The sequence below is a fragment of the Sinocyclocheilus grahami genome, unplaced genomic scaffold (assembly GCF_001515645.1).
Source record: "Sinocyclocheilus grahami isolate Dianchi unplaced genomic scaffold, SAMN03320097.WGS_v1.1 scaffold72.1, whole genome shotgun sequence".
NCBI classification, from domain to species: Eukaryota; Metazoa; Chordata; class Actinopteri; order Cypriniformes; family Cyprinidae; genus Sinocyclocheilus; species Sinocyclocheilus grahami.
Genome location: NW_015505251.1, coordinates 1,646,946 through 1,664,769, shown reverse-complemented (window position 1 = coordinate 1,664,769; position 17,824 = coordinate 1,646,946). Strand labels below are relative to the sequence as shown.

Sequence of the window (17,824 nt, the reverse complement as noted above, 5' to 3'; positions counted from 1 at the left end):
ATGGATTATGTGTGTGCAGTATATGGATTAGGAAGAGAGCTGGCCAATCTGTTGATTTTAAGTGAAAGTGTTTTAGTTGTCAGATTTTTAAGTCGGACGATTCATTTGCAGAGAAGATTTAGGAGTTTGCCTACATCAAGTACTGTGCTGAAATTAATGTGAAGAAAAATACACATTTCAAGAGGTTCAAAACTTGATCTTACAGACTTTTGTTACTTGTTTAGTGTTTTAAGATTTTAAACATTGCAGGCAAGCACAAATATGTTCATATCTCCAGCATAATACTTTTTATTTAGTCTGTACTTGCATTAAGCAACCTAATTATGGCCAGACAACCTGTCTTCAGTCTTCTTAGCCTTTTGATACACCCTTCATTTTATTAGGTCAGCCAGCTTTCATCTGGATCAGGTGTCCAAACACATTTAGATGTGGTGCTTTCTTGATTATTCGTTGTATGTGATGTTTTAGGTGTGCAATGCCAGCTTAAATATATCAGATATATGTTCAGTGCCTTTAATGTGTTAATAGTTTAATTACTCAGTAGAGACATGCCAAGATTAATGTTTTCATGTAGCTAAAAAAAACACTCCCAAATTTAGAGTTTAATCATGTTCCCCAAGCTAATGAAGGGACAGTATTGGTCCATTTAAGAAGTGTGGATATATTTGATTGTACACCTAAATATGAGCTTATATTATCCCACTATGTAATGCTAAACTCTTATGTTAATAAAACTTTTGAGGTGCCTTTGAATAGCTGCCAAGCAGAAGCACTTTATGTAGTGTGTTGTGTTTTAAGGAATATTTTTTACAAGCGTTCTCAACTATGGAAATGACTAATGCAGCCGTTAACTGTAGTGTGTGATGGCGGATGTCCAGTATGTTTACTGTTACTTTTTTAAAAGAATTCTGTGGTCCTTTTCAGGAAGTGCTAGATATGAATTTGTCAGTGGTTTTAGTGCAGTACTGTCATGATTTGTCAAATGAAATGAATGCAGAAACTATTTGAATGTACTCTGTCCTCCATCAGGTTTGTGTCATGTCTTTGACACTCTGGGAATGTAAGGAACGGTAGGAGCATGAATGACTTCCTTTTTTTCTGTAGGTCATGACAGCAGGCTTTGTTATGTGACACTTAACTGGCTCTTTTGGAGCAGGCAAGCACTCTTGATTTGGTCTCATGATCTCCACACTAAATAGCAAATGGTGTGTTTACCGTTTCATGCTCATTCACTACCAGTCAAATGTTTGGACACATCTACTGCTTATTTTTTATTACTATTTTCCATATTGTAAATAATAGTATATTCAGTATTAGGGCTGTCAATTTTTTTTTTTAATTTTGAATATTCGTCGAATAAAAAATAAATCCACATTCGAATGCAAAAACGTTGCATTCGAATTTAAGGTCTGTGTCAGCCGTCAGGCAGCCTTATCAGTGGCGCTCGATGTGATGACGATGTATGTGTCATTGATTGCATTTGAATGCTTTTGTTAGCCTATCCAGTTGAACCCACTAGATGCGGCGCTGCTACGTTGTTCATTCTAGGGATGAGCGTATCGATCCAAAGTATACTGACGCGAGTATCGATACTCAAAACAAAAAATATCGATACTAAGGTGTGTTTTATTTACCAGTGATTTTGTTAATTCAACAAAAAAATTAAAATAATAATGCGTACAATATGCATTGAATTGGATGAATAACCTTTGTTAGCGAGTAATTGTGTAGGATATAACTATTTTCCTGCTCATTTGAACACGCAAATGTTGCAAGACAGAACCAATCCATCACAGAGAGCGTTCACTCACTTCTGACAGTGCATTCAAACAGGGCTGCGTTTCCCAAAAGTATCATAAGAAAGCATTAAAGCTTTTGGGAATGGCAGCCCTGAACAATGCTTAACGTGTTTGAGTTATTTCACAATAAACAAACTGAAATTGTAGCCTACATAGTTTGTGCAATTACAGTAATTTAAATTGAACGTTGAAAGATAATATTGATCATGTTCTATTCTGTAATGTTAATAGAAATCATACACTGTCAGAATAAAAATGTTGCATTTTATGCATGCAACAGCCTGTCACTGGCAGTCCCTTATGAAAATTAACTATAGTTTTACTAAAGTGACCATAGTTCAACTGTAGTATTTATATATTTGAATCATGTGTAAACAAAAAACGTATTGAACCATGTGTAAACTAAAATATAACCTAATAAGTTACAATTAAGGCGTATTGAATGTTAAAATGCGTTTTCATTACCCATCTGCTTATCATTACTCATTTTACTCTTAATTTAATACATTTCATAATTTAAAAGTTTAGTTCAGAAGTATCGAATCGGTATCGATATCAACGATACTGCCTTGAAAAATATTGGTATCGTATCGAAAACAAAATAAGTGGTACCGCCCATCCCTAGTTCATTCATATATTGCGGAAAATGAGAGCATCAGTGTGGAGATGATGTTGTTTACGTCAAAACTGAAACCGAGCCTTTCACACAGAACGCATATTTATCACTTTTCTAGAGGGACATCAATAAGCGTTGCACTCGCGTCTCGCAGAGAGCGGCATGCTTAGAAAGCCATGTAAAATTAATGAAAGTTCAACTTTTAAAAAACATGTCTAAAGACGTTATGGCAGTTTTTCCCCATCCCACTGTATCTCAAGTTTTTAAATGAAGAAAGTTGCCTACTCTTTGTGATTGGTTTTCGGTCCTTTGTATTAAACTATACATACATGCATGGTGCTGGGGGGGTTTTCTAATTGTTTAAGCAACTTTATTAATTATATATAGTTTATAAACATTATTTTAACATTATGCACTTTTTTTTCAAAGATAGTCATGTTATTTTATTACGCTTTGAAGAAATGTGCATAATATTTTGCTTGATGAGCCCTCTTGTGGCCCCCGGAGAGAAGCCAAAAGCTTTTTTCGAAAATTCGAATTTAGTTTTTCAGTCATTTTGACAGCCCTATTCAGTATATATACACTACCATTAAAAAGTCTGGGGTTGGGAAGTCTTTTATGCTCTTATTTAATATGACTGTTTTCTATTTTAAAATGTAATTCATTCATGTGATGGCAAAGCTGATTTTAAGCAACCATTATTCCAGTCTTTAGTGTCGCATGATCCTTTAGAAATAATTCTGAATGCTGATTTGATCTCATTATTATTATCAATGTTGAACACAATTATGCTGGTTCATATTTTTGTGGAAATCATGATAAAATTACTTCAGGATTCTCTAATGAATAGAAAATTCAAAAGAACAGCATTTATTTGAAATAGAAATCCTACACTGGATAACATTATAAATGTTGTCACTTTTGATCAATTTAATGAGTCCTTGCTGAATCAAAATTATTTCTTAAAAAATAATACTGACCTCAAACTATTGAATAGTAGCGTATATTAGAGGAGCGTAGCCTTATTTCAACCAAACAGCTTTTGCCAAGTAGATTCTTAATGTTTTATGTATTCAAATTCTTGAAGAATCGAGCTAAAAAACAATGGCATTTTCCTACACTGCTTTGCACTACATGTATACAAGGAAATATTACATAAAAATACGTAGTATTAATTATATTTACCTACACTTAAGTTTACAAAAACATAGGAGAAATGCCAAGCAGAGACGTTTGTGAACATACGTTTGTGTGTGTGATGACTCCCATATTTTCACTTTTTTAATCGGTTCAATCTAATCGATTCACAGACATGAATCAAACTTACCAGCTTTACCGTTTTTGCTTAAATCAATCTCATCTCCTCTAATGGGAAAGTTAATGGCCAAATTCTCTCAGCGAAGTTCATGAGGTGCATCCTGGGATTCTTTTTAAATAGTATTGAAGAAGTTAGCACGCTTGCATTCAGTCAGGGGTGTCCATGTTTGACTGGTAGTGTCGTCTGTAAAGTATATGTATTTTATGAAATCAATAGCTGCCCCAAAGATTTAACAGCCAAAAAGGGTATTTTCTCCCTCATTTTGTTGGCTGTTATAAGTGACTGAGATGACCAAGTCCATGAGTAGAATTTCCTCTCAAACACGCAGGGATCTTTTCCCCTTCTCTCTCTCTGTCCTCTGTGCCGCCCGTACCGCAGGTGTCAGTGCCCAGTATTGTGAGGATATGAGCTGTGCTGCCGATGCCCCTGCCTGCCCTCACTCTCCCCCACTGCTTCACATGCCATCACTCCTCGCCAAGCTCCGCCTGGATCCAGCGTTTCAACACACGGATGCCTGAATGCGCTTTCTTGGGGGAACTTTTCAAGCTAACGCTGTTTTCCCAAGCGAGTTTATCTTGTTGGTTTGCTTTACATCAGTTTGACTGCAGGAGTCACGTTGACTGACTCATTCTCGTGAATTTTTTACTCACGTTTTAACACTTCTGATGAAGTACAATGTTACCCTCCCCCTTCTGTTTCCATTGTGCAATCATTGGTGAAAACAAAACTCTCCGGGTAGAACGTGTCTCTCCCTTTCCTTAATATCCCAAAAGATCTTGTGTGACCCTTATTACCAAATGAATGCAGCTCTAATGTGAAAGAGTGAGTATAAAGTGTACCTACCAAACTCTAAAGTCGTCTTCTGGGGAGAGTGTTCATATTGTATATTTGGTTTAAAATAAAGATTTAAAATGCATAGAAATTAACTAAATCGATGGCGGCGTATCTCAGCCCCCCCCCCCCCAAATCAAGATTCTCTGTGTATAGACAAATGTTTTAAAAGAAATCTATTAAGAATTGTAAACTATGTACCTTGCGCTTTTAAATGGGTTTCTGGCCTGTGTGCAAGGAGCCTCGGGGCTCCGGGGCCTCAGAGTTGAACTTCAGGGAGTAGTGTGTGTTTACACGTCACCTCTGCACACTTAGTGTTTCCATTTGTATTAGAAAATGTGTCTGTCTATTGATCACAGGAACGTTTTGGGTCCTCTTTATTCTGAACCCTCCATTCATGCGAATGTCAGAAGGTGCAGCATAAGAGCTATAAAAGGCACAGAAAAGAGGCAAATGTTTCTATTTTGAATCCTCCCATAGGTCATTTTGATATTTTGTAACACACAGATGATCTGTTTTGTTTGTTTTTTAATACCTTTTGGGTGAGGGCTGTTTGAAATTGGTTGGCATTACTCATAATTGTGTCATACCTGCCACAGATATAGATTACACACTTTATTTTTTATTTTATCCTAGTTTGAAACTTGTCCTACTGACTGAATTTAGGGGATATGTAAGTAATACTGATATATGAGAAATATTAGATTGAAATGCAAACTTATTTTCTAAATAATGGAGGTTCAACCTCTGGTCAAACACTGTGCCATCCCACAGCTGCCAAGCCCGGTCACTACTGCATTGTCTCCTCTCCTGTTGACAGGCTATGAAAGAGTGATGGTTATTTCAGTTCTGATGGACCTGGACACTCCTATCGCCAACACTACAAAGAAACGAAACGGGGAGCGATAGAGAGGGGCTGGTCTATGGGGAAGGGCTACATTTCTTGTAAAGAACATCAGTATTCATTTGCCGTGGTCGAAATGGCATACTAACGTACTGCGTACTAAATTTCTTTTGAAAAGTAGTGTGTTAGTGTGCCGTTTCACACGCGACCATTGTCCTGGCTCAGCATCACCACTATAACTCATATGTAACCTGTATCAAAATGTATAGATCGTGTATCATGTTATTGAATGTCTAAAAAGATTATACAAAAAGTTTAAAAATACAGAATAAATGGCTTGAAATTGTATTAAAGTATTCATGAATCAGAGAAAACAAAAATGAATTATTTTTTCTGTTCTGTAATTACTGTTGTATTGATGGAGGAACACTGGTCAGAGGATCCGCTGTAATAAACGTAAATTTAGTACAACGTCACGTCTCACTTTTTATTTATATGATACTTTTTATTTATAAATATTTTTATTTTATGTATTATGATTACCAGCAGCTGAATGGTTGCATATAAGCTGTTTATGTGTCAGCTGGGGTTATAGATCTAAATATTTAATTGAAATGTTCTTTACAATATTGATTCTTATATTGACAATTTGATGTTTTTTGCTTTCAGCTGTCCATGCATTTTTTTACACACTTTTTGATACTATCAGTAAACTTTTTTTTTTTTTTTTTTAAAGGATAAACAGGGTTTTTTTCCTAACCCAAGCAATTATTATTACTATTATTAATATTCTGTTTTCCCATCTAGTCATCAGCAAGTAAATGTAGCTCTCAAAAACAGTATGTTGACTACAGTTTTGTGTAACATTTTATTAGCCATTTAGCAGACGCTTTAATCCAAAGCGACTTACAAATGATGACAATTGAATCAATCAAAACCAACAAAAGAGCAATGATATGCAAGTGCTATGACGAGTCTTGGTTAGCACACGACACATAGCAAAGTTTTATATATATTTTTATTTCACAGCAGAAGGCAGTTTAATAACACTGGTATAACAAAATTTACTGTTTTTTTAATATAAAAAAAGTCAGTTGATAAACTGTTCTAAATTTAAACTTTACCATTTTTTTTATTACATTTTTGGTAATTAGATTGTTTAAAGGCATTATTATTAATGCATTATTAAGCTCTATATCAGAAATTATGATTAAAAAGACATGTAAATATGTTTGTGCCACATTGTGTCCAGAAGGAAACACACAGACCCATTTTGAATAAGAGGCTAAATGTGTCATATGATAAAATTACTGCATTAAAAGAACAATAACTAAATTAATTAATAAATCAATAAATAAACTTTTTGTTGGGTCTTGTTAACCAACTAAGCCATTTTAGATTCACATGCTTTCACTTAAATTCCTAATTTTAATTTTCACTTAAGTTCTCACTTTGCTGGGAAATTTAGCATTTCGGTTTTTTTCCCATATTTATTTATTTATGAGAAAACAACTTACAACAATTTTCAAGAACATTTTGTACTCATAAATAATATACTTCCTAGTTAACAAGTTGGCAGATGACGTCAAGGAGTCCTAGAGGTCGAAAACGAGTTTCGATCCACGCGAGCCACCGTAGATATGTGTGTATCCCCTGAAGACTCATGAACACTACTCACATTACTATGTGTATGAAGTTTACGTGACCTCAGGCTGTACTGACCATTATAACCAGAAGACGTGTGCGTGAATGGAAGGTGTACATGAGTTTACAGCTCGCGATATTCCGATTCAGGGTTCTGATGACTTTTAACTTGTCAAAAGAGAAACGTCAGATGTTTATATAAGTGCATAAGACTTCAAAACATATCCGAGGGCTCTATTCTGCTTGATTACGAATCGCGATGTCTTTCTCTATAACTTGGTATCGTGTTTCTTTAAGTAAACAAAACTAACTTTCCAACAGTGAAGGTGTGGATCCTCGAGCTCAGCATGGATCATCAGACGCGTTTGAACACGGACATTTGCATTTATAAAGTCCTGCAGGGTGTTGGGATTATGTGGCAGAGATTTAGTAAACCTTACCGTATTGAATGTATTTGACTGCACTCGGATGAAGTCATGAGCCGTCAAGTGATCATCCTGTCTGGATTGATTTGTCTCTGTGTGACACGGTGTTGCCCTTCCAGACTGACACACTGCGACAATGGCAAGGTAAACATTATTAGACTTTTGTTCAATTCACTCTGAACAATTCAGCATGCACGTTAAATCAAATGATAACCATAATAATCACTCAGGAATAATTGACATGACAAGCAGTGACAGATACGTACTTAATCATCTAAAACTGCGTGAAACATTTTCCCATTCGTGTCATTATTATTCAGCCAGTTTTGAAATACTAAATGAAGTGATCTTGTATCACATACAATTATTTCAGACAAATCTGGTCACAGACCTTCCAGGACCTGACGAGCTTTTGTGTCAAGAGCTTTGGCCACAGTCACAGACGGTACAATATCTTTTATTGTAAAGTGCAATGCTAAACTCAGTACCAAATGCACACTGATGATAAAAAACATGACTGACAGATGTTCCTTTTTATTGCAGAATATGCCTGATATTGACACAACACATACTATAAAGGTAAAAGAATTTCAAATGAGTCATACTAACAAGATTTTTCACTCTCAAGTAAGACAAACTGTAATGACCAAATAAACTATGTATTATAGATAGCAGGATGTTATGTTTGTCCATCATATCAACGGATAACAGTAACAAGAAAACTATTAATAAAAGTATCTTTTAACTTTGATTTCTGTCTTGTGCAGGCTGCTGATTACATCTGTATGGACACACCCATTACATACAACGACCGCATACCCACCCAGTAAGCATTGACGCACCCTCAGATCTCTTATCTGATTCCTTATCCGGTTCCAGTTCCGATTCCTCTATCCTAACTATCGTGGTTCATTAACAGCTCCATTAACATTTTTTCAGTACTTTTCTCACAATAAGTGTGTGTGTTTGAATCGACAAATTAGAGTCACTTGTTCGAAATTCGAACTACACTTTGATAGTATGTTTTTGATCCACTAAAAAGAAGCAGTTCATAAGAGTCATGTTTGATTCGCTAAAAAGAACCGGCTCACATAAGTCATTTGCTCAAACTGGACTGCACTGATAGCGCTGTCTATTTAGTGATACAGTAGTTACTGTATCAGTTACTGTAGTAACTACTGCAAGAAATTGTTCAGGTTTACATTTTTGGCACGGTATTCCGTCCGCTTTGGCACGTGCGCGAACATTTAACGGAAACGAACGCTATTCGATAATAATTTCTAACCCTGTTTAAATATGTGCAGTTTATCAGTTTAAATAGCTGTGTTTGTTAACATAACTTACTATTTTTTCAGTGGTCCTTACCGGCCTGTTGAGGCAGAGAGTGGAGAGTATCTTTACTGCCCCCCTCAGCGATGGCTACACAACCTCAAAGTAATGCACAAGCACAGTATTTCTATAGCTAAAGCTGTTACTGAAGATAACTTGATAAGCTCTGCACGTGTTGTTTGTGACAGAATGGAGCGCTGGTGTTTCTGTATCACCCGTGTGTCTCAGCGGAAGCTCACAGGAGTTTGGCGGGGTTGGCTCACTCGTGTCTGTCTCATTACATCCTCACACCTCACCCCTGGCTCAGTCAACACAGAGTGAGTCCTTCGCTGTCACCATTCACAGCAACGACTCGTGTAACACAGGCGTCTACATCGAGCACTGGATGACTGTCTGTTCACACTTCACAGTAGTTGTGGAAAGAGAATGGAACTTGTCACATGGATTGATTTAATTGGCTGAGGTCAAACAAATATAAATTACATTTAGTATCTCATATATTTGGTAACATTTTTAATAAAATAACTGTATTTAAAAAATATAATTTATTACTGTGACGGCAAAGTACAATTTTGAGCATCATTACTCCAGTATTCATTGTCACATGATCCTTCAGAAATCATTCTTTTTTTTATTATTATAATTTTAAAAAACATTTGTGCTGCTCAATATGTTTGTGAAAAAACAATTTATGCATTAAAGTATTAATTACTTTCAAAATTAACATTATTGTATGTAGACTAATTAGTTAACAACACCTAATGCATAAACTATCTGTAACAAATTGAGCCTATAAAATGTTATTTATCTATCTATTTATCTAAAAAGCACCATTTCTGACAAATTTCTCATGTCTGTTATATTTCTGAAAGCCTTTAGCGGTGGTCTCGTGGGGTCGCTCACTAGAGATGTCTCGCATCACGCTGGGGCTTTGTGATTGGTTGTTTACCATTTCCTCCAATATTAGTCTAGCTAATACAAGCCAAAGAGCAAAGTACAATCTATATTTGACAAAACCAGCACCTATGGACAAACCAGAGAACACCAGTCAAGAGATGTCCAAAGTGGAGAGAATAAAGGTGAAGAAACTGCATTACATTGACCAATAAATCAATCAAGATTTGTATGATGATGCAGTCGTTTTATGTATATAGAAATACAAATAATATCCTTCTATGCCAAATTTCACTTTCATCTGTTAGTTCCTTAAAAACTGCTGCATGGAGACTCTCAGTCTCATCGAGGTACAGAGGACCAGAGGGAGAACCAGGAAGAGTAGGATGGTCATCAAACAATCCCTGGAAGAAGTGGAACTGAAAGATGACGTCAAACCAGATGAACTTAACCACACAGAGAGTGCAAAACTGAACCATAAAGACACGCTACTTCAAAATCATACAAAAAAGATGGCCTCCTTCTCAGTGCTAACTGTTACACAATCTCTCAGTTCTGCAAAGGACTCTAAGGAGCCTGGAGACAGTGCTAAAGACAAATCAAAGACAACTGAGAAGCAATTTCCACAAAATAATGTGACAGAAAGACATAAATACCAAACAGACAGAAAAACACATAAGAAAACTATAACAGAAGGTAAGAAGCATCGCATTAAGACTGACACAAAGGCTCAGAGGTCTGGATTTGAATGCAGGGAGCTTGGACAGTGTGGAGTCTCAGACTCCTCAAAGTCTCCTCATTTAGGAGGGCCGCTGAGGGGCGAGAGGATACCCATACAACGTACAGACGAGGCCGTGTGGGCCGCAGGCGCTTTGGGATTCCTCTTAGTGCTCCTCACCCTGTCTGTGCTCCATACACGCCTCTATCGCCACTGGAGATCTTCAACCAGTCTCTACTGGCACGACAACCAGCAAGACTATGAGAGTGTGGGTGGTAAGTACACACTATGTGTTCATGCTGCACAAAACCGTTCATTCTGTCACTTTCCCATAGATGTAGACTTATGAGAGGTGTCGTTTGTGTTCCAGACATCATCCGGCGGAGGCTTAGGATGGTTGGCCGGAGGAAGAGGAGGAGTAGCCAGAACAGGAGACAGGAATGTCCACTGCTGTCTAACTCCAGCAATGAGGAGAACTCTGACTAATGGACAGGATTGGTGAACACTAGAAATCTTACAAACTCTGTTGGAATATCTGCCCAATCTTGTGGTGCTCATGAAGTAAATATCAACCTTTTTATGACACTAAGGATAACTTTTGTCCACATTCAGACAATACTTAAAAAAGACAATTTGTCTCTGGTATTTCATGTAGTGACAGTTAAGTGATAAAGGTTAATCATTTTATTTCTACAGACAGTTTTCTACCATTTAGTTTGAACTTTTACACATTGTGTATCTTGTGTGTTGCATTGTCTATTGTTGTTATAGCATACTGGTAAATTAAAGCCGCAATGAAATGGAAGTAGTGACAAATAAGATTTTTCATATTGTGATGTACATCAAAGTGTAACGAATTATCAAAAGAGAAAAAAGTAGGGTAGGGGCTCTATTCTATCCATCGATAGTTTATTCGATTTTGATATATGGGCATTGCATTCAAAAGTGAAGGAAGAAAGGCATATGTCACCAAAGAACCAGAAGGACTAGTTAGGACATTTTTTTTAAATGAAACATATGTATGGATGAAGTACTGCACAATAAGATCACTAACATGCATTTAGAAAATAGATGAGAGTGAATTTCCATTTCATGCTGACTTGTATAAAGGAATGTGGAATGTTTGGTCACACTACAGCATTTGTTTCTTGCTTAGATATGACTTTTTCTCACGGTAGGTTTCTAAAAATGCAGTGATCATTTACTCACCCTCATGTTGTCCCAAACCTGCATGACTTTTTCTTCTGTGGAACACAAAAGAAGACATTTTGAAGAATGTTAGAAACCATGTTTTAGTGACTATTACATTCCAAAGAGACGTTTCCCAAAATATCTTATTTTATGTTCTACGGAGGAAAGAAAGTCATATAGGGGTGAGTTTTTTTGTTTTTGGGTGAACTTCATTTCCTTGCAGTTAGAAGCCTCTTATGATAAGTATGGGTGAAAACATTATGTATAAGGTATCTTACTCTATAGCCCCGTCTGTTGTTGAGAATGACATGGTTTATGTGTCACATGACTTGACACAAGGAGATGGCAGTAGAGAGCTCTCCAGTCCCACTGGCACTCTGAGAATAGTTTAAATTATATAACTGCGCTGGAAGTAGAGCAAATGCTTTTTCATGTGTAGCATACTAATTGTATTGGTCAGATCCATACTAAAATAGTGGAGAAGAAAAGAAAGACATTAATTCAGATCCTGTTTGGGTTATAAACATATTTTGTTTTAATAACCTTGATTCTCCGATTAAAACTGCTCAAAGTGAACACAGCCTTTGAGGTTATAGGTGTAGGCTAAATGAGTTAAATGTAATCAATCTGCTAATGCGATGTTGTGGTAATTGTGTTTAATATGCGTTTATTTACTTAATTTTTTTCTAGGTCACATTTTCAACCTGAAGACTCTGCCGAATACTGTCTGAAATCAAATTTAGTGGCCTTACAAAACAGTATGCAAACAAAGCACTGTTTTTTTAATGCAACCCCAAAATGTTCAAATCTTCCTTTAAAATATAATCATGAATTAGTAGTTTTCATAAATATTGTCACAAGTGAGAGACAACAAAAATGTTATCTATTCATTTGAGTAATTTAAAACCCATGTTTTGTCTAGAAAAATGTCTAATCTGCTCTTTACGACAAAAGGGGGGCTAATATTTAAGTCATTATTCACAGATTAACTTGCCTTCAAAGCTAAAATAATATAATAGCATTTAGTAGTATTTCATTTTTGCGTATTTCAACATCACACTGAAGTCACATTACTCCAGGTTGCAATCATTTGTCACTGAAGGATTAAGGCAAAATACTCATCATTTTTAGCATACATCCTCATCCTATGTCCTCCTCACCCCTCCATATATTAGATCTCCTAGCGGTTTTTCTGAATCCTAAACAATGCAATTACTGTTCAACAGAATTAACCATATGATTGCCTCAATGATAACCAGGGTCATCTTTTGCAAGTGTGAGTTGTGCAATGGAAGTCATTTGAAAGCAAAATAAGGAATGCAATGCAATCTGTGGATCATTGGATTTCGGCTATGTATTGTGAAACCATAGCAGAAAACAAGAGATGCCATAGAAACATGAAGCGAGCAGTTAAAGATGTATGTGTGCTACATATGTGCTCATTATATGAACTAGCAATGTCACTGTGAATGCTCATATTGGCTCAAACTAAAGAGGTTGCATTTCCAGCACTGAATGATAACTTAAACATTAGATCTGTTCAAACATGATGCTTGTGATATCTTGGAAAAGCAGAACATTCTGTTGAAATTTAATTGGCTATTTCCTTCTTGCTCAAAGGCACCCTGACAGGGCTCTTGGCAGCCATGTGACCAAGAAGGGAAATAATGTTGCATGTTTCAGGATGTGTTTTTCTTTTTCCTTTTTCTTTTTTTTCAGCCTGTATGTTTGATGAACGTGAGAAAGAAAATGTATTCCACCCTTTTAGACTGTCGCTTTTTGTCTGGAGTCTGCTAATGTTGTATTTAACATGCTACAAATTGAGCCCAGTTGTACAAGGAATTTTATTTTATCTATTCTCCTCACCGCAAACAATTTTACAATTAGCCACTTTAGCATTTTATGGCAGAAAGGCAGTGGGGCCACAATTATATCTGTTTCAAACATTACTTTACTGCCATTTCTTGGACTGTAACTTACAATTACATGTTTCTTTAAATACTGTCCTCCTACTCATGCAGGTTACCCGTTTTAGCACTATACACCAAAAAAGCATTTATAGAAGGTTTCATGCTAAGTCTGCTTTACTGGAATCCAACACTGTGGAATGTCTCGAGACATGTCATGTTCTCATAAAACTAATTAAAAAGGAAAAAAAAGAAACAAATTAAATAGAAATTGATAGATGGAAACATTACTAATACCTGCATAAATCACTACATGTAAGGGATAATATATTATGGATGCCCGTTTCAGCACCAGAATAAAAAATTACTGGGCACTAGGGACTGTGACTTTTTATTCTTTCTTTTGTGACTTTTTTCCCCCACACAATTCCCGCAATTTCTGAGATAAACTCACAATTGTGAGAAAAAAGTCAGAATTGAGGGCAATTATCATTTTTATTTTTTTCCATGGCAGAAACTGCAAGAAAATAAATTCTGTTTATATCTCTCAATTCTGACATTTCTTTCCTCAGAATTGCACTAAACAAAATCTGAATTGTGAGATCTGGGCACTAGGGACTGTGACTTTTTATTCTTTCTTTTGTGACTTTGTTCCCCCACACAATTCCCGCAATTTCTGAGATAAACTCACAATTGTGAGAAAAAAGTCAGAATTGAGGGCAATTATCATTTTTATTTTTTTCCATGGCAGAAACTGCAAGAAAATAAATTCTGTTTATATCTCTCAATTCTGACATTTCTTTTCTCAGAATTGCACTAAACAAAATCTGAATTGTGAGATAAAAAAAACGTAAATACCTTTTTTATATATATTTAATTTTTTGATATATATATTTTTTATTCTGTAGTAGAAACAGGCTTCCATAATATTCAGTTGGTCCTCATAGCAAATGTAATTTTGCAGTAATAACCGACAGACTGTACGTTGTTACTGATGGACATTAAATATTGATTTTTGGGTTTCATTTATTTTATAATCTAATTTCTGCTAAGAAAAAAAGTGCATTACAAAAGCAATGAGATGGAACAAGTAATATTAAAAGTCATTAATACTATAATATTACCAGTCAGATTGACAAATCAGAAGTGAATAGAGTGGACTCACTAATTGGTCTCAAAACTGTGCAAGCAATAAAATGCCAGTGAAGATGTATAACATTATTGCAATGAACAGTACCAATGAAGCAATTTCCCTCTGTTTAAGAGCACATGCAAAAGGCTAAAACTTTAATCTTTAAAATTGGATTGTATCAAAAATGATTGTTCATAAACTATTGCATCTGCAGCTATTCATAAAAAAAAAATGACAACTCTTTCATAAAAATATTTACACAACTAGACTTGCAGTATTCTGCCAAATTCTCAAGGAAAGGCAATGAAAATAAACAACTGTGCATGCATTTATAAATGCTGCAGATCATCAGATATAGCACTCCACTGTGCAAAACATTGCTGACATTAGAGCCATTTAAGGGGGGGGTTTTGGGGGGGGGGGGGGGGGGGGTACTTTCTTTAAAAGTCTAATTCTATTCTCTCCACCACACAGGTATACTTAATGGAAGAGGCATTTCATTGGGCATGAAATACTGCAGGAAATATGGCCACTCAGACAATCCCATGTGAAATCTAGGAATTGCTTTTTGAGGTAAATGCCTTTGATGCATATAATTTGACACATCTTACACAGGATCCCTCTTTTCTTGAGACCAGAGCAAACCACTCCCTACGCTTGAGGTTTTCCTGGTCTTGGCACTGTCTGAGTCATAATAATACGTTAAAAGGCATTCCCATCAGCTAAGACTTTCAATGTCTCCTTGGACTGGCCATTTTCAGAAGCTTCTGTGGTCTGCCAAGGGGAGATGCAGGTTTTACTCTGTCTGGTTTGTGCCTTTGGCCTTTTTGGTCAGTATCATCCAGCACCTTTACCACTGGAAGATGATGGATCGGTGCATCCGACAAGACCTGCTCAGAATGATCTGTCCCTGGCAACAGTAAGTCCTTCTTTTGTACCTTTTTCATGCAGTTAATACTTGCAATTTAATAATTTTTTTTCATTGTGAAGAAATTTTTTGTATATATTGTACTATATATATATATATATATATACATTATATATACAACAATATCTCTATTACAGTATCTTTCTTCTAAATTTATATATATATATATATACACACATTGAACCTAAAAGCATATTGATGATAAAGCGAAGCTTATCAAGTGGATGAAATACAGGAAGGGAGTGGAAATATAATGATAGTTGATACTCACTGGTGGTTCCTGCACGTTTTCTTGTAGAAATACCTGCAGAAATTCTACAGTTTCCAAGCAGTTCCTACAGGCCGCAGGAGAAGGAGTCGTCCCTCGTTCTCTTCCAAACTGAAAGACATGCAGAACTTTTTTGGGCTGAACAGGACAGGAACCCTGAACCCAGACACCCTCGCTGTCATGAGGACTCCTAGATGTGGCGTCTCAGATGTGGAGGATTACAGTCACAGACGTGGAAACAGGTGGAAGAAAAACATCATCACTTATGGGTAAATAGCATATTTATATTGTACGTTGCATAAAATGCTCCTAATTTGGATGGTAACGCTCCACCATGTATGGTAATAAAAGGTGTACAATCTTACAGCGTTGGGAGATACACCAGTGAATTACCAGTGAATACAGTGGATGCTCTGTTCGCGTCGGCTCTAGATGCATGGGCAAAGGCCAGCCCTCTCACTTTCCAGAGGTCATATTCTCACCAGGCGGACATCATGGTGGAGTTTGTTGGAAACGGTAAGTTAGCATCCACTTACATGCACTTTCACCTTCGAAGATAATGCTCATTTATTCTGCAATGAACTCCTAGAACATGGCGACTCCTTCCCCTTTGATGGTCCAGACGGCACACTGGCCCATGCTTTTGGCCCAGGGGAAGGCATCGGTGGGGATGTTCATTTTGATGAAGCTGAAACATGGACGGCTGGGTTCAAAGGTTCCTCAAATAAGACATACTCAAATAATGTAGGACTACACTTGGTACTAAAAAAAAAAAGGTTCACTTGTTTTCTCTCTTTTTTTTCTTCAGGGTTTAACTTGAAACATGGACGGCTGGGTTCAAAGGTTCCTCAAATAAGACATACTCAAATAATGTAGGACTACACTTGGTACTAAAAAAAAAAGGTTCACTTGTTTTCTCTCTTTTTTTTCTTCAGGGTTTAACCTGTATGTGGTAGCTGCACATGAGTTTGGTCATGCACTTGGTTTGAAACACTCGCAAAACCCAAATTCAGTGATGTATCCGACATACAAAAATAGAAAAACACACAACCTGCTCTCCAGTGAAGATATCATGAACATCAACACACTCTATGGTAAAACAAATCATGTTTCACAATCTATAACTGTGAAATTGTAATATTGTGGGAACAGGGGCAGTGTTCAGTTTCCACATTTATATGAGAGATAACATGTCTGTGTTTTTTCTGTTCAACAGGGCCAAGGGACAAAAGGCCCTATCCATCTCCCAGATTTAGCTGGAGCTATCCCAGCAACCCCTGGTACAGTGGTTCATATTTCCCTGTGTCATTCAAGGACACATGTAATCCCGATCTGACTTTTGATGCTGTGACTACTGTAGGAGAAGCCATTTTCTTCTTCAGGGACAAGTGAGTTGATCACATATAGTGTTAGCTGCCACTTACAATCCATTTGAAAGCAAAAAGCAGAGAACAGAATAGGAACCTGTAAAACATGGGTAAATTCATCTTCAGTTTGTCTGTCTTTTGTCCTCATAATTGTGAGAAACTTTATTTTTCATAGTTGCAACTTTATATCTCACAGTTGAGTTTTTCGCATCATTGGCAACTTAATAATTATAACATTGTGACTATTTCTCATAACTGTGACTATATTTCATAATTTAATACCTAGTAATTGCATCTTTCTCACAATTGAAATTTCACCTCAGAGTTTTAACTGTTTCTCTCAATTGTGACTTTATATCTCATAATTGTGATTATTTCTTGCAATTACGTCTTTATATCAATTTATCAATGACTTTATCAATTTATCACAGTCACAATTATTTTGTACAACTGTGACTTCTCAAAATTACGACTTCTCACTTTTGTGACTACTGTGAATTCATATCATCTTATAATTGCAATTTTGTTTTTGTTTTTTAGTTGCAACTTCCTCACAATTTTCACTATTTCTCACAATTGCAATTTTAAATATAACAAAAAAAAAAAATATATA

The 17,824-nt window shown here is 36.2% G+C and overlaps 2 protein-coding genes across 4 annotated transcripts in view; both read left to right on the top strand.

Moving 5' to 3' along the window:
• Positions 1–7,064: 7,064 nt before the first annotated feature.
• tp53i13 (tumor protein p53 inducible protein 13) lies at positions 7,065–12,838 on the top strand. Of its 3 annotated transcripts, none has more exons than XM_016272681.1 (9): positions 7,065–7,203; positions 7,851–7,922; positions 8,021–8,056; positions 8,245–8,303; positions 8,833–8,911; positions 8,995–9,123; positions 9,679–9,885; positions 10,009–10,693; positions 10,789–12,838. In XM_016272681.1, the coding sequence occupies exons 1-9, from the start codon at positions 7,171–7,173 to the stop codon at positions 10,902–10,904; spliced, it is 1,416 nt and encodes a 471-aa protein (XP_016128167.1). In that variant the 5' UTR covers positions 7,065–7,170; the 3' UTR covers positions 10,905–12,838. The 3 variants fall into 3 exon arrangements, with proteins under 3 accessions (XP_016128167.1, XP_016128166.1, XP_016128168.1); XM_016272680.1 differs by having other exon boundaries at positions 7,065–7,621; XM_016272682.1 differs by lacking the exon at positions 7,851–7,922 and having other exon boundaries at positions 7,065–7,621.
• A 2,597-nt stretch (positions 12,839–15,435) lies between these two features.
• The window catches only part of mmp20b (matrix metallopeptidase 20b (enamelysin)), a 4,633-nt gene continuing 2,244 nt past the window's right edge, over positions 15,436–17,824 (top strand). Inside the window, exons 1-6 of the mRNA XM_016272711.1 lie at positions 15,436–15,567; positions 15,875–16,113; positions 16,212–16,360; positions 16,434–16,559; positions 16,780–16,938; positions 17,061–17,232. Coding sequence (XP_016128197.1) covers positions 15,436–15,567; positions 15,875–16,113; positions 16,212–16,360; positions 16,434–16,559; positions 16,780–16,938; positions 17,061–17,232 — 977 coding nt within the window. The remainder of the gene's footprint in view (positions 15,568–15,874; positions 16,114–16,211; positions 16,361–16,433; positions 16,560–16,779; positions 16,939–17,060; positions 17,233–17,824) is intronic.